Raw genomic sequence first — 19,798 nt, 5'->3', positions numbered from 1 at the left:
CTGTGTGTATCTACATCCCAAGAAGGTGTTGAACTTGTTTTTTTGCTGCAGTCATATTTGACACTCGAGAGGCGACTGAATAGATATGTCACCCTGTTGTACTGTGGGCTGATGTGAAATCAAGAAAGCCGGTGTGGTTCGTGGGGGTGAGGGCACTGAAATAACTGTTGGTTTGAAGTCATCTCTGAAGAGCTGGTGTGGGGACGGACGGAACAGTCAGCAAGTGGATGCAGGGTGAGAATAAACCAATTCTTGAAGAGCATGTGTCTGAAAGTGAAGGTCTCTTACAGCAAGTTAGGCAATTTGCCATCACTCTGCCCTAGCACAGGAGCTTAACCAGCGGCTCAGGTGTGTGATGGGGCATGGGTTGTCAGGCTGGCGGGCGTTTGGGGATTGTCAGGGCGAAGGTGTGGGGAGCAGCATGAACAGACTCGACCTGCTTTGGTAGGGCATCCAGCATGGCCCAGACCTGTTTGGTGAATTGGTTAGGCCAGAGTCGGCATCACAACAGGCTGTTAGGACGTCACGGACATCTCACTTCTGGTCTCTCACAGATCAATTGCTGCTATGGGGAATATTACAGCATGTGAAGAATCTTTTGGTTCATTTTGCTTCCCTGATTTCAGTGAATTCTCTAACAAATTCGCATCTTTCATGGGCATAGCACTTGAATAACTTTTAAAGTCAGCAGTTCCCCTTCTCTCCCTGCCACTTGTATAGATCAGAAAATATGTGCTGACTTATAATGACATTTATTACTGACTTTTTAAATTTGGGTGGGCTGGTAACCAGGATACAGCAGGCAACTGGAAGGCGCATGATAGCATGTTAAAGTGATCAATGTTGCAAGCATTGGCTATAATGCAGAATATTAGAGTGGAGAAAAGTTAATTCTCTCTGCCCCTAGACCTGAAAAAACGTGGTCAGATATTACCTCGGATCCTTTTATTTCCAAGGGACAAAGCACCCCCTCAAGCATTTTGGCGTGAAGACTCAATCTAGTGAAGCAGAAGGTAGTGGCTCAGTTATGACTTGCTGCTTTACATGGGTGTGTGAAGGAGGCTCGTGGAGGAGTCCTGGGCAACGGTGTGGGATAGGGTGAGGAGGAAACAGCACCAAGCAGCACAGGGACTACATGAGCGGCTGCTTAGTCTGATGGTCAGAGGCTCCCTAATTCCCTTCCTAGCCTTGGCCGCCAGGCCTGACTCTCCTCTGATGGTGGAAATGTGACCCTATAGAAAGGCAGTGGTGATGTGTGAGTCTCCTCTTGTGATGGTACTGGCATGAGCAGACCATTCTGCTGGCTCTTTGAGGTTGTGTTGTTCAGCCCATGTTCTAGCTATAGTTTGGCTGTGAATAATGCATAGGCTATTGCACTTATGTTTCATATGTCATTGCTCACACAAATGATAAGTGTGTTCATATTATGCCCTTCTGCTTCTCTCTTACATGTCCCAGTGAGTACAGCTATTTCTAGGGAAATTATATTGCTATATATTTTTTAAGGAAATCGTTATACCCCAAGTGCTACCACTGCTCTCTTTAGTGAGAGACAGGATGCTTTTTTGAATTGTTATTTCAGATTCTACAAGAGCAGGCCGTGGTTACTGCCTCACGTACACTTTGAAGCAGCCTTAAAAAGGTGAGCCACAACTATCAAGGCAAGTGACTTGCTGTTTTAAAAAGAAAGCTTAGAATCAGTTGAGCGGGAAGGCTGCATAATAGAGCTTTCAATGGACTCTCCCAGCTATGGTGTAACCCTTCCATGCTACTTATTGTCTGGACTGTCTCTGTAGTTTGCTGATATCTCGCATGTCTGCCATGAGTTTTGGGGTCCTGGGAGTGCAGACTCCCAAACAGTTCCTCTGTAGGAAGTAATTTTCCTTACACCACTTGTTGTGCAGAGAGCTTGTTGAAATCATAGAGTTCAATCTCTGTGTCAAGATGTGTCTGACACAGGAGTGTATGTTCAACTTCATAATATACAATTCACCTCAGATCCCTGCATTGCTGTAATTTGCTGGAGTATTTTTTCTCCTGTGCACATGGTTCTTGTGTTAATTTAGACTCTGGCACCTTTTTTTTTTTTTTTTTTTTTTGCATATGTCTTTGAATATGGGAATGAGATTGACTAGGATGTAGTCATCATATGGTGGCACTTCTGTTGGGATGTAGAGCTACATAATAGTTCTAGTTGCAAATGCAGTTAAAGGTTAATGAATTCAGATAATTTAATCAGATGCAAAAATAGAGAAATCTTCTAATCCTTTGACTCCCAAGCTGTTTTTTTTTTCTGTTTAAGGAATAGAATCTTTCCTTAAGATTGTCCCTTTATACTTGTATGATGTTTAAAGGATACTTAAAGCATGTAAGAAATGAACCAAAGAGAGAAACTCTGTGCTGTAAATACCAGGACTTGTTTTCCTGGAGGGGTTTTTATCTGTAGGCTGGAAAATTACAAGGGTTGATGACCTCATGTGGGACGAGAGCAACATGGGACTAGTTGAGGGAAGACTTATTTATTTATTTATCCACTTCTTTATAGTTAGGCTTCCTAAAATAACTTTATTTTTTAAAAAAATATGCTTTCTCCTCAAGAGGTTCAATACAATTCTGTTTAATAATTCCTTTTTCTATGAATGTGAGTAGGGTATCACCAGAGAGGGCATTAATCTCACAAAAATAGCCTGTCAAATTCTGAACCTTTTCTCTTAAACCTTGTTTGGTCAGGCACCTGTATTCTGAAGGCTGGTGAGAGTGGCAAGGATCAGGTGATCCTGACCTGGCCCATACTGTCTAGAAAATGATGAATGTGGAGAACTCTTATAAGGACCAATTCTGTTCATTTTCAATGTCTCTCGTTGGAGCAAGGCCCCATCCTTCAGAACTGTAGTCTGAAAGGGGAGAACTTCATGGTGTTGACCCCCTGTTATCAGCTATTAGGAAAATCACAAGAGATGAGAATTCCCACCTTCCGCACAGAGAGATTAGACTTCCACAGCAGTACAAGGAAGGACTTTTCCTTTAAGACTTGATTATGCATCACAGTGAGTAAAAGTAGAATAATGCAACACAGATATGACGTGACTTATTCATGTGCTTCAGGGATATGAAATGTGTGCAAACAATTGTTATATGAATAAAGAATGGAAATAATGATAAATGCAAGGAGAAAGGCAGGTTATTAAAATAAAGGGTAAAGAATGTCAGAAGGGAAATTTGCGTCTTCAGGGCAGAAATCTTGCCTACGTTCAGAGACTGTGTTCCTCAGTCTTTCAGCCTATGCTCGTAAAGGAAGTTCCTATTGAATATGCCCAAACTCTCAGGTATGATGGGGGTGCTGGGCACATCCTTTACTTTCTTAGTATCTTAATCTACATAAGATATATTATATGGATATGATCATATCATACAAAGTAAAACTTATTCCTTTTCGGTACTTGGCACTTTAGCTGTTTTCCACTTGCAAAAATTTAGAAGACTCATCTGTGTCTTGCATCTGTGATATTTTCTGATTCTGTAACTTCTCAGTCTAGTGAAAGCTAAATTTACCTAAGTTGCCTGTAGTGGTTGTTCGTATATGCTGAACTCCTATTCACGTGCTAATCCTATTCCATATTTTATATCTAATGGTTATTGTGCACTACTTCCTACATCGCTCTATATATTATACCTAGGTCTACTAAAACAATCCAGATTAAATGATAGGTGTGCAGTGGTTCCCGGGACGCTGGCAGAGGATTTTGGACTGCCCTGTTTCTCAAGTCCCTCCCCATCTCAATGGTAACACATCTCCCTTTGGAGCTGGAGTGCATTTGAGTTTTCATTTGTTCCTGCTTCAGCACCCAAACTAAAGGTTTTCAAGTACAAAAAAGATGTTATCAAGGTTAGTGTGATCGTGTTCTGCAGAATGTTTGAAGGTGCCGATAGCTGAACTCCAAACAGAGTTCAAGCTCTGCCGAGAGCAAACGAGGAGCTCTTAGATCTACATTGTGTAGAAATTACATGTGTGATCCAAGGGAACAATTTTTTTTTTTTCTTGCATTCCGGGTGCTTCTTAAGCTCTCTGAACAGTGAGAGCCTGACTCCTTCACCAAACTAAAATAGTAAAACTTTGATGGTTTTTCTGCAAAAAAGTAAATTACAGTTGTTCTTCTGGAAGTGGTTAAAAACTGCCACTGTTCAGCCTGTAGTAGGTTGGCACCGACTTGTGCCAAGAGCTACTGTCAGTGAAATAATGCTATTCCTCAGGGGTCACGCTGGAGTGCTGCCAGTACAAACAACAGATCTGCAGATCCTCAAAGTGTTCAGGTTATAAGGCAAGCTCCTTAAGTGAGACCTTGTTCCAGCAGCACAGAGGCCGCTCCTGCTCTTTGCAAATCTAAGTAAGAAAAGCAAAAGTTGATAGTTTTATTGATGATTAATTGCGTTTTAAATGTCCAGCACATATGTATTTGATGTTGAATTGGGGCGACCCTGGGGATTTGGCGAACAGCCAGAATGCTTGTAGCCCTTAGTGTAGCCAGTAGGTGCAGACCAGTAGGTCTCAAGGGCTTGGCAGAGGGGAACCGATCGTTGTTACTTCCATTGCAGAGAGAAGCAGACTGAGGTACAGGAAGGCAAATGGCTTGCTGCTGGTTGCTACCAAACCCGTGAAAGATTTAGCAATAAAACCCAGTTACATTGAATGGTCTGGTGCATTGTCCAATAGGTCAGACAGTCTCTGCAAAATCATACAATCTCTCTTTTTTTCTTAGAAACAAAGATAAAAGTATTTCTGCATTGTGTTCAGATATTTCAGTTTGCAAATGCGGAACACATGTCTTGTACCTGAAAGGAATATATGTGCTCCACTTCAAAAAATAAGTCTTGGGAAATTACCAGGTGACCTGTGTTTTGTACAGGCAGAGGTAAAAGTGGAGGTCTCTGAAATAGAATAAGACAGAATAGGGACATTAAAAGAATAGGGACATTAAAAACATACCTTTGCATGCTTGCAGTTCATGGACTATTCATGTGCAGCTCGTGCAAAGAAAAAAGTTCCAACAAGTACAGGCATTTTTCATATAATAAACTAAACTGACATAACTTACTGCAAGGTATTTTCGTAAATCATAAAGAGAGCACTGAATTTTAAAGTTGTCTTTTTGTACTTCAAACAATAAATACGCTATAGTTATTGAAATCTATAATACTGGGTCTTTAATTTTGAATTGCTTCTGAATAAATTAATATTTTAATGAATTTTCTTATTCAATCATATACACTTCATATTGACATTTTATCTATATATCCTGCCAAGATTGTTCATAGTTGATTTGCTGAATATTTACTGGTTTCAGAAGTTTTGTTCCTATGGCTGCAGACAAGTGTTTACCTGAAGAGCTGCAGCAATTTTATATATTTCTGCCCTTCAGCTGTTTGTTACAACTCTTCTGTTGGAGGTTAGCATCCTTGCAGCAGGCTCATCAGGGCAGCTCACATGAGTGCTCCCGCATCAGTATTGAGGAAGATCAGCTAACCTAACCATGCTGATTTTGCCTAATACCAAATAGGCAGCATTTGAATTTAAGTTGTTAGTGACAGGTGAGCTGAATCACTTGTTTAATTGATTGTCTGTTTTAAACTTTGTATTAATTATTTAATCCCTGACAAATGTTGGTTGCTGAAGGTCCAGTTCTGGCACTGGTATTTTTTGTGATAATGCTGATAGCAGAGGTACTCTCCTCAGCATCCCAGCAGTGGAGACATTGCATTACTGAGGCCCTGTACCAGCCTGTGAATGCAAGAGAGGGAAACTCAGTAGTGGAGGACTGTGAAGAGAGTCAGCTCAAAGTTATGCATGAAGCCGTGTATTTCCACCCAGGTCTTGTTGTTCGTTTTGTGCTCTAGGATGCGTGCCGCTCTGCAGCTCCCTTCTGCAGCCCTTAGAAGGGGTACCACCTTCCCTGCTCTTCCCACCCTTCTCCAAGCACCAGTAGAAATTTTAATGGGTTTTCTTGTTTGGCAGGTAGAGCAGATGGTGGAGGACGCTATGAATAGCAGACATAATGACAGTATGAAATGTGTCATTCCTCTCTGTGACTGTGGAGCCCCCCCCGCCCGCCCCCACCATGCAGAGGGGCATAGAGATGACTGTTAGCAACCTTCCCCCCCACCCCCCAACAAATTTAAATCAGGAACCTGAAATTTTATTTGCAGGAACGTCTGCAGTACATACACATGCAGTCACTGACCTGCATAGAAATAATCTGAACTACTGCCAGCATGATGGTTTAGCATGACAATTCAGAATCTAGCCTTGTCAGCTTATTTTTAGCCTCCTTTTTGTAATGCTCTGCCTTATGTTTTCTAAGGCTTTTGCATTAGAGAATCACTTCTCCCACAGATCACTCATCTCAGTTTCTTTAATACCTGGCAGTAGATATTAAAAGTATTTTCAGTAGTGAAAGAAGTATTTTCAAAGCTAGTGGAGATCTGCAGGATCAAGGCTACATGACTGAAGGTGGTGGTAATGTTAGAGAGCCAGGCAGGGGTGGTATTTAACTTGGCTTTCAAGGCAGATGTATTTATTGCAATACCCCTCATTAACATGTGGAGATCTGGGTATTTGTTGTTAATGTCATTCTGCATTTTAATTGAACTGCTTGGACGAGAAAGAACATAGAAGGGGATGAGTGTTGTTGTTGAAGGAATTGATCAGTGTGAAAGCTTTTGCTTTTTGGTTTGATAACGTCAGCATCCCAAGACAGTATTTTCATTAGTGAAAACTTAGATTTCATATCAAGAACTTAGATTTGCATATCAAGAGATGATGATAAATGAGAATTGTTTTGAGGGAGGCAAAGGAACTTGGAGGCGGTAAGGAACTTGCATGTAGTGTCTGGATATGTATGCTTTGGGGTATGCAACTTTCTCTGAATTTTTATAAGTGCATTAACTGAACTGAAAAATCCTGCATGTTGGTAAGCCTTTGTCCTTCTCCCTTACCTGTTTACCATAAATTTGAGAGTAGAATAAATTCAATATTGTTATTATTATAAGACTTGCACTTAATTAAGAAGTGTAAGGATTGAGAAAGAACAAATCAGTGCTGCTAGGTGCTCTTTATCTAGATGAGATGCTGTCTGAAGTCACTGGATTGAAAATAAGAGCTCTACCGAGATTAAGTGCTTGCAGAGGATGCACCTCTTTAAAAGCAGAAACTATGGTGTACTTCTGATGAGGGACCTTCCCTTGATATTTTTCTTCCGTGATGCCATTTTGCTGTGCTGGTGATGACAGCCTCTACTTTGCTTTTCGCAAATGTGTTTGACTAGTGTGTGCCTGCGAGACAGGCTGCCTAGCTCCCAGATTGGCTTTGCCAAGCTGGTGTGCCATCCTGCTCTCTGTTCTTACTTGGAAATGTGTCGTGAGAAAGTATTTCTGTGGCAACACAAGAAATGTGCCAGAGGTGCTTTGAAAAGCTTTAAAGTGTACAGACAATCCACGTTTTCTTTCTTCTGATCTCCCTTTTGACTGTTTTGTTAATGTTTTCATTTAAATCCATATGAAAAGAAATTGTAACCTGTCATTAGGAACATCTGTTTAATTATAGTATGAAGAGTCCTGTGTGCATTCTTTTGAAAGGTCCAAATAGTTTATTACTAATAATAATCTGTATCATTAGAAATATTAATTGCTGTGTAATATTTTTAATAATCATTAAAAAAACAGCTGCTGTTGCATGATGTGCTCCAAATCAAAATGAAACCAGACAGTCAGGAGGATGGTGGTAGATTACAAAGAACATGGACTGCATTTATTAGGTGCTGAGTTTTAAAGGAAAATAACTGCATACATTTTGCAAATTATTTACTATGACAATCTGTAAAGTGCTTGTTTTGCACTGAAAAGAAGGGAGGCTGCTGCTTGCCTGTGAAATGTTGCTGACTGTTCAGAAGAGTGAAACGCACCAGGAAGCATCTTAGGTGACATTAGGAAAAGTATGACTGAAACTCCCAACTAGAACGCAAATGCTGCAATAAAGTTAAGCAAATGAAGGAACACAAATAATTAAATTTACTTAGTATAGTTTAACATTATATAAAATGTGATTCTGTCTGCTTTTCATGTTTAGTAAGTTCTCATTGCAAGCATTGTGTTGGTGTCTGAGTTTAAAATATCCATATTATTTTTAAAAGAAAGAACAGAAAACGTGCTTAAGCTCTGTTTCTGCATTGTAAGCTGTGGCTGTAGCCTATTCAGTTTACAGTTGGTCTTTGGAGTTAACTGAGACAGGATTTGTTTTACTTAAATTGATGCCCTTGTGTGAATACAAAGGTGTGAGGTAAAGTTTCCCATTACTAGTTCTCTGCTGTGACACTTTAGAATTTTGCCTCGTCATTTTTTGTGGTTAAAGTTCACTTCCTTTTTATGTTAGCAGAGCAGAGACGCTAAAGATTTATTAGACATATTTTATGCCGTAGTTCCTTGAACAGTTTAATTGAGCATAAACAAGTGCTTCCTCTGACCACAGCTGTCCCTTCCTGCCTCACCTCCCCTTCGCTGCCTGGGCCTGGGTCCCCTGCCACCCTTCTTCCTCGCGGTCCTGTTTGTCGGGCTCCGGCGTGGCCCGGCTGAGGGAAATAGTCTGGGTGAAAATTGATCATTATTTGCTGAGTTGATTTGAAGCTGTGAGCTCTTGAGGTTGGTTCACTGCCCAGCTCCACAACCCCTGGTGCTAGCGCAAGGCAGGGAGATGGTAGGGCTGGGGAGGAGCAGCTTGGAGGAGGACCCTCTCGTCAGCCCCCTCATTTTATGGTACTTTAAACAGGTCGTAGGAATGCGTCATTAGCAGAAGAATGAGTCTCCTCCTTTCCTAAGGAACATAAAGTTTCTTTAACCCAACCGTTCCCCTCTAACAGTTCACTGCTCCTCCCTTTCTCTTGAACCGATTTGGTTTCGGTGTCAAAACCCTTATAGCTCTATTTGAATCCCTTTGCAGTTCTGGCCTGTCTTGATGCCTTTCTTGTTTGGAACTGGACTCATCCAGGGCTTTCCTCTCATGATAGGACTGTGGAAAAAGGAGAAGAAAAGGCCAATCCTGCCGTATTTTCATCTTTTTTTTTTTTTTTTGCCATTTGTAACTGGGGGAAAATAGGGGCTTGGAAACAAAATTTGCTCGTGTGCTAAGTTCTGCTTTTTGCTAGGATGTGGGACTTTAAAAGTTTTGAAACATGTGACATTGTTAAAGGTTAACTTAAAAAAGAGGGTTTTTTTGAAGCATAAAAACATACAGCCGTATTGAGTTTGATAGGTACCGGAAAATACTGAAAGGCTTTGAACACGCATTGCTTTAATGCCTGTTATTATCTCAGAAATAAGTCTTTAAACCTGGAAAACGTTACTTGTTTTTGTCAAGAACAGTTGTTTTCTTCTCAGCTCTCTTTCTGTTCTGGTGGAGGTGAGAATAACTGTCACTAGTGGGCTTCCCTTTTGTGAAATAACTTACTCAGATTCATTGCAAGTTCTTTTTATACAGAAAACAGGAGAGAATACGTTCTTCAGTTTCCTTCCACTAATGACCCATTTAGATATCTCCAGAGAGCTTTTTAGTCTCACCTGGGAACCCTAAATTGCAAACTCCAATGAATATGTATTTCTCATTTTATAGCTTTTTGACCTTTTAATGCTACATCTAAGTGTATGAAGTTTTAGAAGACCAAATAATTGCATTTATAAATAGTTTTATATTTAATCTTAAATAAATATTAATGGGGACGTGTTCCGTTGACTGTTCTCCATTATCCCTGAGTTCTGAAAGCAGGTTTTCAGGGGAGTAGTGGGGGGAAGATTGGTTGTTATGAATGTTATTTGGCAGAAAGTCAAGCAGATTCTACAATTTCATATAAATTATATCTGCTGAAAGTCAGCTAGCTTCCGAACCCACTCTACTTGCTGTACCTTAGCAACCAAGAGCAAAAATCTGTTGCCACATGGAAACGGATTGGGATTCATGACAACACTCTCTACCTGCAGCCACAGTCATACAACAGTAGCTTTTCGTGTATTATACACAGCACCTATATCTTATTTCCGCCTAAAAAGCCTACAGTTTTGGCAGTAGCAAGCAATAGCAAATGCAAAAAATTGAAGGTGCTGGAGCGACAACCCAAACTGTGCAGTAATTATCTTTCCCTTCCCCCACTCCTTGCTTGGCATGACCAAGCGGTTGGAATAAATGAATGTTTAGTCATGCAGAAATTGCTGCCTCCTTGGGTTGCAGGTTAAGGAGGGTGTGTCGGGAAGGTACAACAGAGCCTTGTTTCAGCATTCATCTTCAGATCAGGGCTGGAATGGAAACTCTCTAATTATTTTAGCTCCTTGCTTACTATTAGCAAATCCAGCAAATCGTTTTGAAGAAAAATCACACAGACATCCATTGGTGGCATCAGTTATGATAGTTTCCATCATTTTGGCATTATCATTTGCATGGTTTGTAATGAGAGAAAGAAATCTGTCTAGAAAAAAAATAATTACTTTTTGTGTGTGGAGTGGGAGAGAAGCCTGAGGGAAATTAAGTGAATAGCCCTGCTGGATTTTTTTTGTTTTTTCCTCAGCTACGTTATTATTAGAGTGGAATGTTTGGTCGAGAGAGAAAAGCACGAACGTTTGACTGTATTTGAAAGTGAAATTGGATTCGGCTTTCTTTGTGATCCTTTCGTGTGTGCTGTCTCTCGTGGCCAGAACGCGAGAACTCTTCCGGCACAAATACTTGTGAAAGTGCATTTTAGGCTTGGATGCTTAAATGCTTGTTGGAAATCCGTCTGAGTACATAGTTTCCCTTGCAGTCATATTAGCCAGTTCAGGATACGTTGGGTAGTTGCCGAAATCCCCCCCGTCAAGGAGCAGAAACAATCTCATTACCAGGTAGTCTGTGCTATGTACCATGTGCATTTCAAAATGTAATGAATTGCTTTCAGGCTATTTATATTTAGGGAAAGAAATGCTGATGCAGCGCAGTGCTGAAGCATTTGTTTAATTATAAGCGTACTGCGTAATCCAATTTCGAATGCATAAAGGCCATATTAAAGTCTTTAGGGACGTAGCAGTAGTGCCTTGAAACTATGAATGCTTATTTTCTTATATTTATACACAAAAAGTTTCTCTGGAACTGCTTGTCGGTGTGAAGTTGATTGTGGGCATGTTTGAAAATTAAGCCCCGATCAAACAAACAAATATATGTTGTAAACTAACAACAGATAAAGTTTGATTGCTCATTACAAACTCTTAATGTAGCCTCATGTACCATTTTTGATAACATAAAAACCTTGTTATTTGAAAAACTTAGAATATAATGGAAGCTTAAACAGTTTGCGGGATGGGAAGAGCCCTGTTTCTGCCTTTTTTTCTTTCTCAGATTTAAAATAAATTCCCCTATTCCTTTTAATAAACCTGTTACATTCTTAATGTAGAAAAAAAAAATCCTTACTTACCTATTTTTGCCAAAGCTTTCATTTCTTGCTAATTGCACAGCAGTATCAGAATTTCTTTTAAGAGAGGCAAAACATTTGAATCCTGTATTTGAAATTGGTACGAATTGGTTGCTGGCTGCTACCACTGTACTAAATCCCAGCTGAGAAGAGCACTTGTTGAACTGGAGCTCTAAGCGCTGCAGCTTTGTTTTTTTTTCAGAGCATAATGATTAAATTGCTGGCAGATGTATGGAGCTTTGCTGACGCTCCTGGGCCTGCACTGCTGGCAAAGGCAGGAATAGCGGCTTTGGGAGGACGCAAAGCACAGGCAACTCAGAGGCAAAGGCGTACTAAGTAGAGGTGAGGCCAAACCAAAATCCCAAGCCTAAAAACTTCTAAAAGTGCTAAAAGGAGAAAATTCAAATCTCCAAAAGGTGTGAGTGAAAACATGCTTTGTAATATCGTTATCCCTTGATTAGAACATTAACCAGTTTGTAGTAAGTGCAGAGGCAATTACCGTAGTGGCCCAGCAAGTGATTCAGCAGAGCTTCTCTTCAAGCTGGCAAAGAGGCACTGAGGCAGCCGGGGTGGCAGTGCCTGGAAAGTTGTACTTGATATGGACACCTTTCTTTCTCCAGTCTCACCTTCCTGTCCTTCCCGTCCTTCCCTTCCAGCTCTTCTGTGCATTTTCCATCTTCTTATAGGTGGAGAAGTTTCGCATATATAGGTTCCTGCTTGGCATGAAGAAATGTACTTTTCTTAGGCTGTGGTTTCATGCTTCCTCTAAGCTGATTTGGGTCCAGGCCGCTACCCAAAGGAGCGGTCATCCTGTCTTTCTCTCTCTCCTTTCAGGGCTGTGAATTCCTACCCTCCTCCCTTCATCAGAGCTCATACTGTGGGGTCTGAAGGATGGACTAGAAAAATTTTTTGCTTTACGAGTTTTCAGCTGGAGTGACCTTTTGCAGACCCCTTGGAAGTAATTCATAGCCCCAGCCACCATCTGACAGCAGAGTACCCTCCAAAGTGGGCAATAGGAGTTTGATTCTCCTGAAGTGGGAATTAGACCTAGGTCTTCTGTAATGTGGAGAAAAGGGGATGCTGCCATTACTACCATTTCCTCTGTGTTTTTATAAACCTCCTCCTTCTTTTCGTGTGTGTGTGTGTGTGTGTGTGTGTGTGTATTGTTGTGGGATATTTTCAGTAAGAGCAGTCAAATAAAATGCTTCATCTTGAAAGCTGATGAGAAACTTTGAAACTATTAGTATAGCCCTGCTTGCCAGAGTTTTACTGCTTGGTGCTTTTTGACTTCATAGGATGTAATTAATGTCCACTGAGATGTTCTACCTAAGCAAGACTAGTTATCTTAGTGGGTTAAGAGACAGTAATCTTTGGAGAGTTGGGTATTTGGACCTAGTCCCTGCTCTGTATCTGTTTCAAGAAGCCTAAGTATGAGGGTACCAAGTTCAGCTGAAATTAATCCCTTAGAGAGCAACAGCAGGCCAAGATGAAATGTTAGTGGGCAAGTGCTGTGCCCAGAGTACCCAAGGGGTGCGATGATCCTGTTACGTGGCGTCTTCCCTTTTGCTGCACTGCTCTGGCTCCCTGCTGGCAGACAAGGGAGGTTTTGCTTCTGGTTCCCTCCTCTGTCCTCCTTTCCCGTCCTCCTTTCTCCCGAGTGTGTTATCTGGCCCTTTTCCCTTACGCTGGCTCTGGAGCTCACCGGACCCTTTGAGAGCCAATTTAACTTACTGAAATGCCACAACATTTTTTGATTCTTTTTACTGAGTTTGTTTTGCTGCCTCTGTAGTGGGTTAAGTTGGCTCACAGAGGGGTCTGACTAGCAGCACGGGGGACACAAAGCAAGTGGTGGGAGCATGTGCTCACCGTCTGAGTGAGCCATCCGGGGAGCTGAGCCATGAGAAGAATAACCCTGCCCGAAGAGCAATGCTTTCCGCATGGTGAGCTCCCTGGGATTGGGATGGGATGAGCCTGGCGCTGGCACAGGGGAGGAACAGGGAGGTGAGGGGCAGGACAGCAGTGGGGCCGGTGGGTCTGATGTCCCCCTATCCCAACTGCTCTCTTGGTAGCCCTGGTTCCCCTACTGGAGGTGTTTCCTCTGAAACACCGAAACGGCCCGGACGAGGGGTTGCAGTTTGCTGTAGCATTGCTGCAATGAGCTTGCTGATGGGAACGCTGTTACAACAGCCAGGGAATTAAGCAGTGAGGGGGGAAATCAGCTTACGAACTTGGGCTGTGCTGCTGTAGTAAGTGAAGCTTGTTGAATGAAAGACTTGGAAACAAACCAAGGGAAGCGTTGCTGCGAAAGGCTGCCGCAGACCAAGGTGTTAATGCCGTGCCTACTAGAAGTGGGAGTGGAAGCAGTGTCATGTTTTCGGGACATGTCTGCTGGGCATGGGTGAAGGGAGTGAAGCTCTAGCATTATAGTATTTCCATACTGAGCTACGGTTACATGTGCAACATGGAACTGCACTAACATTTGTGATGAGCATGGAGGTGTAAACAGTGTTAGATACTTCCATGCTTCGTCGTCCTTTCCCTTCTGTTCTTGAAAATACAGGAACAAGAGTATGGAGGTGGGGGGGAAGCAGGTGGTGTTACTGAAATACAGATTCTGTAATTCTTGCAGTGTGTGAAGGATGATTTTTTTTTTAATGATTACAATATGCCAGGTGTGAATTGGATCCTTCTTGAAGCAAGGAATGAATTATGTTGCCTGTAACGAGGATTCACGTGAGCAAGCACCACACGGTCCTCCTGTTGTGCTGCCAGAGCACCTGCATGATTTTTTCTATTTCAATTCCAGACTTCTTTTAGGCAGTATTTATTTGTGTGTTGTATGGCTTGTAGTAAGATAGAAGGTGCCAATAAGCATCCGAATAGATGATATCTTCTTGTCTTTTAACACTGACAAGATATGGAAATATCATGGTAAGGAAACATGGACTACCCTGAGTCTTGTATGGTTTTATCCTGTCTCTATTTGCCTTTCGGAATTCTAGCCCGTTGTTCCTTTTGTAACTAAAACCACAGTCTTTATTGAACATCAGTAAGGTTTTGGCATTTGCATTTCCCTGCAGTGAAGAGTTATGTCATTTTCCCTTTCATCTCTTCTAATATGAAACCTCTTTAAATGATCTCTTATTCTCAGAAACAGAAAATATGAAACAGAAAATAGAAATTCTGTCTTTCTCTCTGCCATTCATTATTTTGTATACTTACATTATATAATGTAAGGTCACAATCTTCTCCGTCTCTCCTCCTCCTCATCCAAATCCTTTGTTCTTCCTATTACTATTATTGTGTGAATCCCCTCTAACTTTCGAACATCATTTTGGAGATGCCGTGACCAGTGCAGTGTGTGGTGAGCCAGAGATACTGCTGGTCTTCATTAGAGCAGTACTACCCCCCTGTTATTCACTGTGTTATTCCTCATTTATTCTAATACCTATTTTATTTTTCTACAATTCAGAATTTCATTTGTAAGAGTGGTCTTCCTTAGGAAGTACTCTGTGACGCTGAGGTGTGTGTACAGAACTGATAGAGTTTGTTTAAAAGGGTATAAGAGCCTGTGCAATTACATATTCCCTGCTCTAAGACATGCTGCTTGTAATGCTGAGTGCGTCTGGATACTGTCTTTTCACCTAACTTTTTTAGGTTTCTCTTGAAATGCTCCACTGTCATTTCTGGTCCTTACTGATCCAAACAATCAATTGTGTGCTATCTACGGAATTTACCACCTTACTACTCACTGCCTTTTGCAGATCCAGAAAAAATGTAGTAAACAATATAGGACCAAGTTTAATAAGATTTTTTTTTTTCCTGATGTGAAGAAATCTTATTTGGAGACTTCAGATATACTACTCAGACGATTTGATAAATGCTTTTTTTCAGATTCCAATAGCTAGAAAACCTACATTGTGCTACTTTTTTTTGTTGTTAAGAACAAAACTAAATCTATACCAAACTGTCTTACAGACCCTGTCCAGAAGAATTTCAAATCCGTATTTGGAAACTCCTTCAAACAAGGTACTTGTCACACTTAAATTCCATTTTATAAAACAGCAGATTAGGAATCTTTTTGTTTTGCTTCAGCCTCTTAATCATAGCTTTGAAGACATTTATGAATGTGGCCTGCAGGTAAATCCAGTTAACGTTATAGTTTGCGCCTGTTGGAAACTGCTTATTTCTATTACTGAATTTACTTAACTAAATTGTATTAAATCTCGATGTACACTTACTTCAGAGCCATTTAAACTATTCTCATAACAGTTTAACTTAGTTTTGCAATGTTTTGTAGTTGAGAGCTCTGTTTTTGCATCTCTCAAGGCTTTACTGTCTCGAGTTTATTTTGTGTTTCTTGAAAGACTGCGAAACATAGGAACCACAAACTATGAAAGCAAGGCTTTCTTTTTCTTTCAAGTTAGTTATTTGTATTACCTATACCTTTGTTGGGACTGTGAGGAAACATCCTAAGAGAAGTTTGAGTTAAATTTGTCCATAAGGAGTAATACCCAGAGTCCAGGTAGAACACATGTATATGGAAGATGGAGTTAAGTCCTGGTTTGAAAGACTCATTTGCAGCTTTAAGGTGCAAGGTATGAGTCCGGCATGAGGGACCTAAGAGGTGTGTCCCTTCTGAAGGACGGCATCCTTGTGGCAGGGTATAGACAAACCAACCTGCAGCTACCAGAGAATACCTCCACAGTTTCTAAACTACAAGGAAAAATTGTGAAATAGCATCTCAGTATGCTTATGGCTTGTTTTAAACTAACTAAAATACATACAGAATGATGTTTCTTTTTTACTGTATTTCTATTTTTGCAATGGTAATATGATCTTTTTGCTTTGCTAGAATAACAGTTGATTTAATTTGTGTTTATCTAGTGCTCAAATGTAAAACCAACAGGTAGTAAAATCTCCATTTTTCTAAGGCAGCAAACCTAAAACTAGACCAGTCCGTGGGGCACATGCAACCTGTGATAAGACTGGGTATCGCAGACATCGGGATGCTTTTGCTGTGAGGCCTGGAGTGTTTGCTTGTTATTTAGCAGGGGAGAAGGCATTGCTCAGAGGGAGGGAGCGTACAGGAGTGAGGTAATCTACTACTGTGGGAATAAAATCCCTGTTTGTCACAATTTTTAATTTCTCTTTTCATTTAGATATATGGAGAAAGTTCCTCCTGTGCTGGGAGAGCTCTCAGGAATATTTTTACACTACAAGCTTCTGACCTGATTAAAGACAGGGTGTACCTTACTGGGATTTGCAGGTAAGCCAAGATCGTTTACTTTAATCAACTGGACGGGTTTTTGTTTGCATTTGTCTCTGAACAGTAAATGCAAAGAGTGGGGTTTTGTCTGTGTTTCCTAAGCATCTAAAATGCTTTTTCAGAAAATTCCTTAAAATCTCATGTATTTTAATATTACTTCTTACGTTATTCTATCAGTTGTCAGAAAGCAGCAGCACTCTGAGTATATGTCCATTAATTTAACGGCTTATGATTTCATATACAATTATGTTTATTCTTTTGTTGAACAGAGTGCTAAATTCAACCCTGGTCTGGAGTCAGAGAGAGTAACTGGGCTCCAGGTTTTAGTTACACAGTGCTTTTGCACATAAGTTGCAGAATGTTTCTGTAATGAAATGTATCCATTTGTTTTACATTACAGCATATATGCTTCCCCCTATTTTCAATCATGCCAAAGCGCACAGGTCTCTATAAAAGCACCATTCATTCATATCTGTATATGAGAAAGAGGCATGAATTCTGGTTTTGATGAATTAAAGAAAGAGGTTTACCAATAATGTGCAAGATGAAGTACATCCTAGAGCAACACTCGAGGTATTACACTTATATTGTGTAGCTGTACTGCTTGTGCTTACTCCTAGAAAGGAAATAAAATCCAAAAAGTTGGATTTTATTTAGTTTTATACATCTTTGGATGAGTGCATGCAGCACAAATTAATAAAAATATTATATACTGTAAAATATGCCATGCAAATTAGGTATGTAAAGGAACTTACTGATCTAGCACTGAATTCCCTTGTTGTTACTAGGGATGTCCCACTGAGATTCTCCAGAACGCTTTCCTCTTTGAAATGAAGACGATGACAAAAAACAGTGCTTGAGACAAAGGCTTAGCTTTGATGACCAAAGGATTCCCCTTGATGACTTAAAATTTAACTCCATATCATTAAATAGCATATTAACCTTACTGTAGTGTAAGAAGTGCTGTTTTGCACTTTTTCAGGAGAAGCTGTGTTGGATCGGAACTGGTAGACTGGCTTCTGGAGCACTGCCCTTTTGTTAAGTGCCGATCTACAGCAGTGGGCGTGTGGCAGCTTCTTCTGGATATGGGAATTGTGTTGTCAGGTCAGTGTTGGTAGGACTTCTAGCACAAGGAAGGTTGTCAGTTTCTTCCCGAATAGGATGAGAGTTACATTTTTGATGGAAGAGATAGGAGAGAAAGTAAAAAAGTGCTGATTGTTTCATTTTTACTTAGGCAATTGTTTATTTTACTCTCTGTTCCTTAGGCTTATGTCTGTGATCTTTCATTTCATAAATGCCAAAGATGAGTCATTTTTAGAGACAATTTCCTTTTTTTTGCCTTTGCAAATGTAATTGCCTATTGCCAAGTTGCAGACTGTGTGTATCTATTCCAGCCTATTTCTTTCTCCTGAAGCTCTTGTAGGTTTTCCACAAGACAGCAGCTGTTTAGTCATTGCAGATCCTGGATTCACCAGATGACTTCTCTAGCAATTAGTGATTTGCCATTTCTTTCTGTTTTCTATAATTTTAGAATACAATGGATTGAGAGAGGCATTCAGCTCCTTGAGAATGTTGTGATGCCAGATTCTCTCTAGCCGTCCCCTCCTTCTTCCCAAAATTCACGGGTTTGGTCCAGACTACGTGGTTGGTGGTAATCGTACTGGTAACCAACCTCTGGACTTCTGCTGGACTTTACAGTCCAGTCCCAGTCATAGCTGGGACTACTCTGGTAGCTTAACTCAGTGCGTATCCAGCCCTGAGGTCTGTGCTGGGCACTTACCTTTCCTCCTTGCAGCAAGGTGAGGTGTTGTGGAAAACTTCTACTTACGCAAGGTGACAATGAGCATACTTAAAGGTTTTCTTCTGCTCCAAGTACACTGCCATAATTTCTGATAAAGCAGCCTCAGCAAGGGTTGGATGACTCCACCAGTAGGAGCCTGTACTTTTAGCTTTGGGACTTGTCATTCAGTCCCAGTTCTGCCAGGGAAGACCACAGCTGTTGTATTGCCACATTCCCTTACCCAGATTTCTTCCTCAGAGCCAATGTTCCTGCCTTCCAGCCGAAGCTGAGATAATGGTGTGCTGAACAATAGCTTAATGGCTTTAAAAATGGTGAATTTATAATGTGAAAAGAATATTAGTCATGAAACTATTTTTTCTCTGTTTGTAACCTAGAAACCTTTTGTTGTTGTTTTTTACCTTGGTGTATCCTTTTCTTCCTCGTTACTGATCTTTGTTCGCTAAAGCCTGGAACAGATTGGAAGATGCAAATTGAGGCTCAGAAATCTGTCAAGTAAAAGGTTTTTTCTTTTCCAGCCATATCCCCTAATTCCAAACTCTGCTGCCGAAGAAATACTCGGCAGTATTAGTGCTTGAATCTCAGGAGCCTGGAGACCTTCAAACTGAGGTTTTTGGGTTGCGCTGTTTGGAGTTATAGAGGACAGGACTGCTTCTGTGCAAATCTGAGTTTGTGATCCTTTTGCCCTGTATGAGGGTGCAACTCAGGATTAAGGTCAGGTGCAATAGAAAATGCAGTGGGGACAAAGAGCATGGTAAAGGGTTAAAGGATATCTAATGTTATTATTTTTCAAACAGTGGACAGACAACTGTATTTTCAAGACACTCATGCTTTCTACCAGTTCTCAGCGGATGAATGTACCTATCTTTTCTGTGAATTTGAGAGAGATGAAGGATGGAAGAATGGTGTAAAGCTCCTACTTCAACTACTGCCATTATCTCCTCCCAGAATTGACATGTGCAATCTGTAAGTATGTATATGCATCGCTTCAGTTTTTTCTGACTGTTCTGTAAGTCACTGGCTTATAAGGACATTGTTTTCCCCCAAGCCACTATGCAAACGAGACAGTTTTCTGTCCAGGGTTGGCAAGCTTTGTAGAGATGGACTCTTCTACGATATGCATTGCGATTAGCACCTGGGAAAGTCAGTGTCGCTAGATAAATCACGGCACTTCACCTGGGGTTCTTGGAATATTGTGGTTGTTTTGCAAGCTCTGACTGTAGGTCGCTGTATTACCTGGGCAAGTTGTTTCACTTT

The 19,798-nt window shown here is 40.8% G+C and overlaps 1 protein-coding gene across 1 annotated transcript in view; it reads left to right on the top strand.

Annotated features, from left to right (window-relative positions):
- The window catches only part of RAPGEF5 (Rap guanine nucleotide exchange factor 5), a 167,539-nt gene that overhangs the window by 14,330 nt on the left and 133,411 nt on the right, over window positions 1-19,798 (top strand). Inside the window, exons 2-5 of the mRNA XM_068935069.1 lie at window positions 15,453-15,503; window positions 16,637-16,743; window positions 17,726-17,847; window positions 19,339-19,507. Coding sequence (XP_068791170.1) covers window positions 15,453-15,503; window positions 16,637-16,743; window positions 17,726-17,847; window positions 19,339-19,507 — 449 coding nt within the window. The remainder of the gene's footprint in view (window positions 1-15,452; window positions 15,504-16,636; window positions 16,744-17,725; window positions 17,848-19,338; window positions 19,508-19,798) is intronic.

This window comes from Struthio camelus, chromosome 2, assembly GCF_040807025.1.
Source record: "Struthio camelus isolate bStrCam1 chromosome 2, bStrCam1.hap1, whole genome shotgun sequence".
NCBI lineage: Eukaryota > Metazoa > Chordata > Aves > Struthioniformes > Struthionidae > Struthio > Struthio camelus.
The sequence above is the reverse complement of the archived record's forward strand: the minus strand, read 5'-3'. Positions and strand labels throughout refer to the sequence as shown.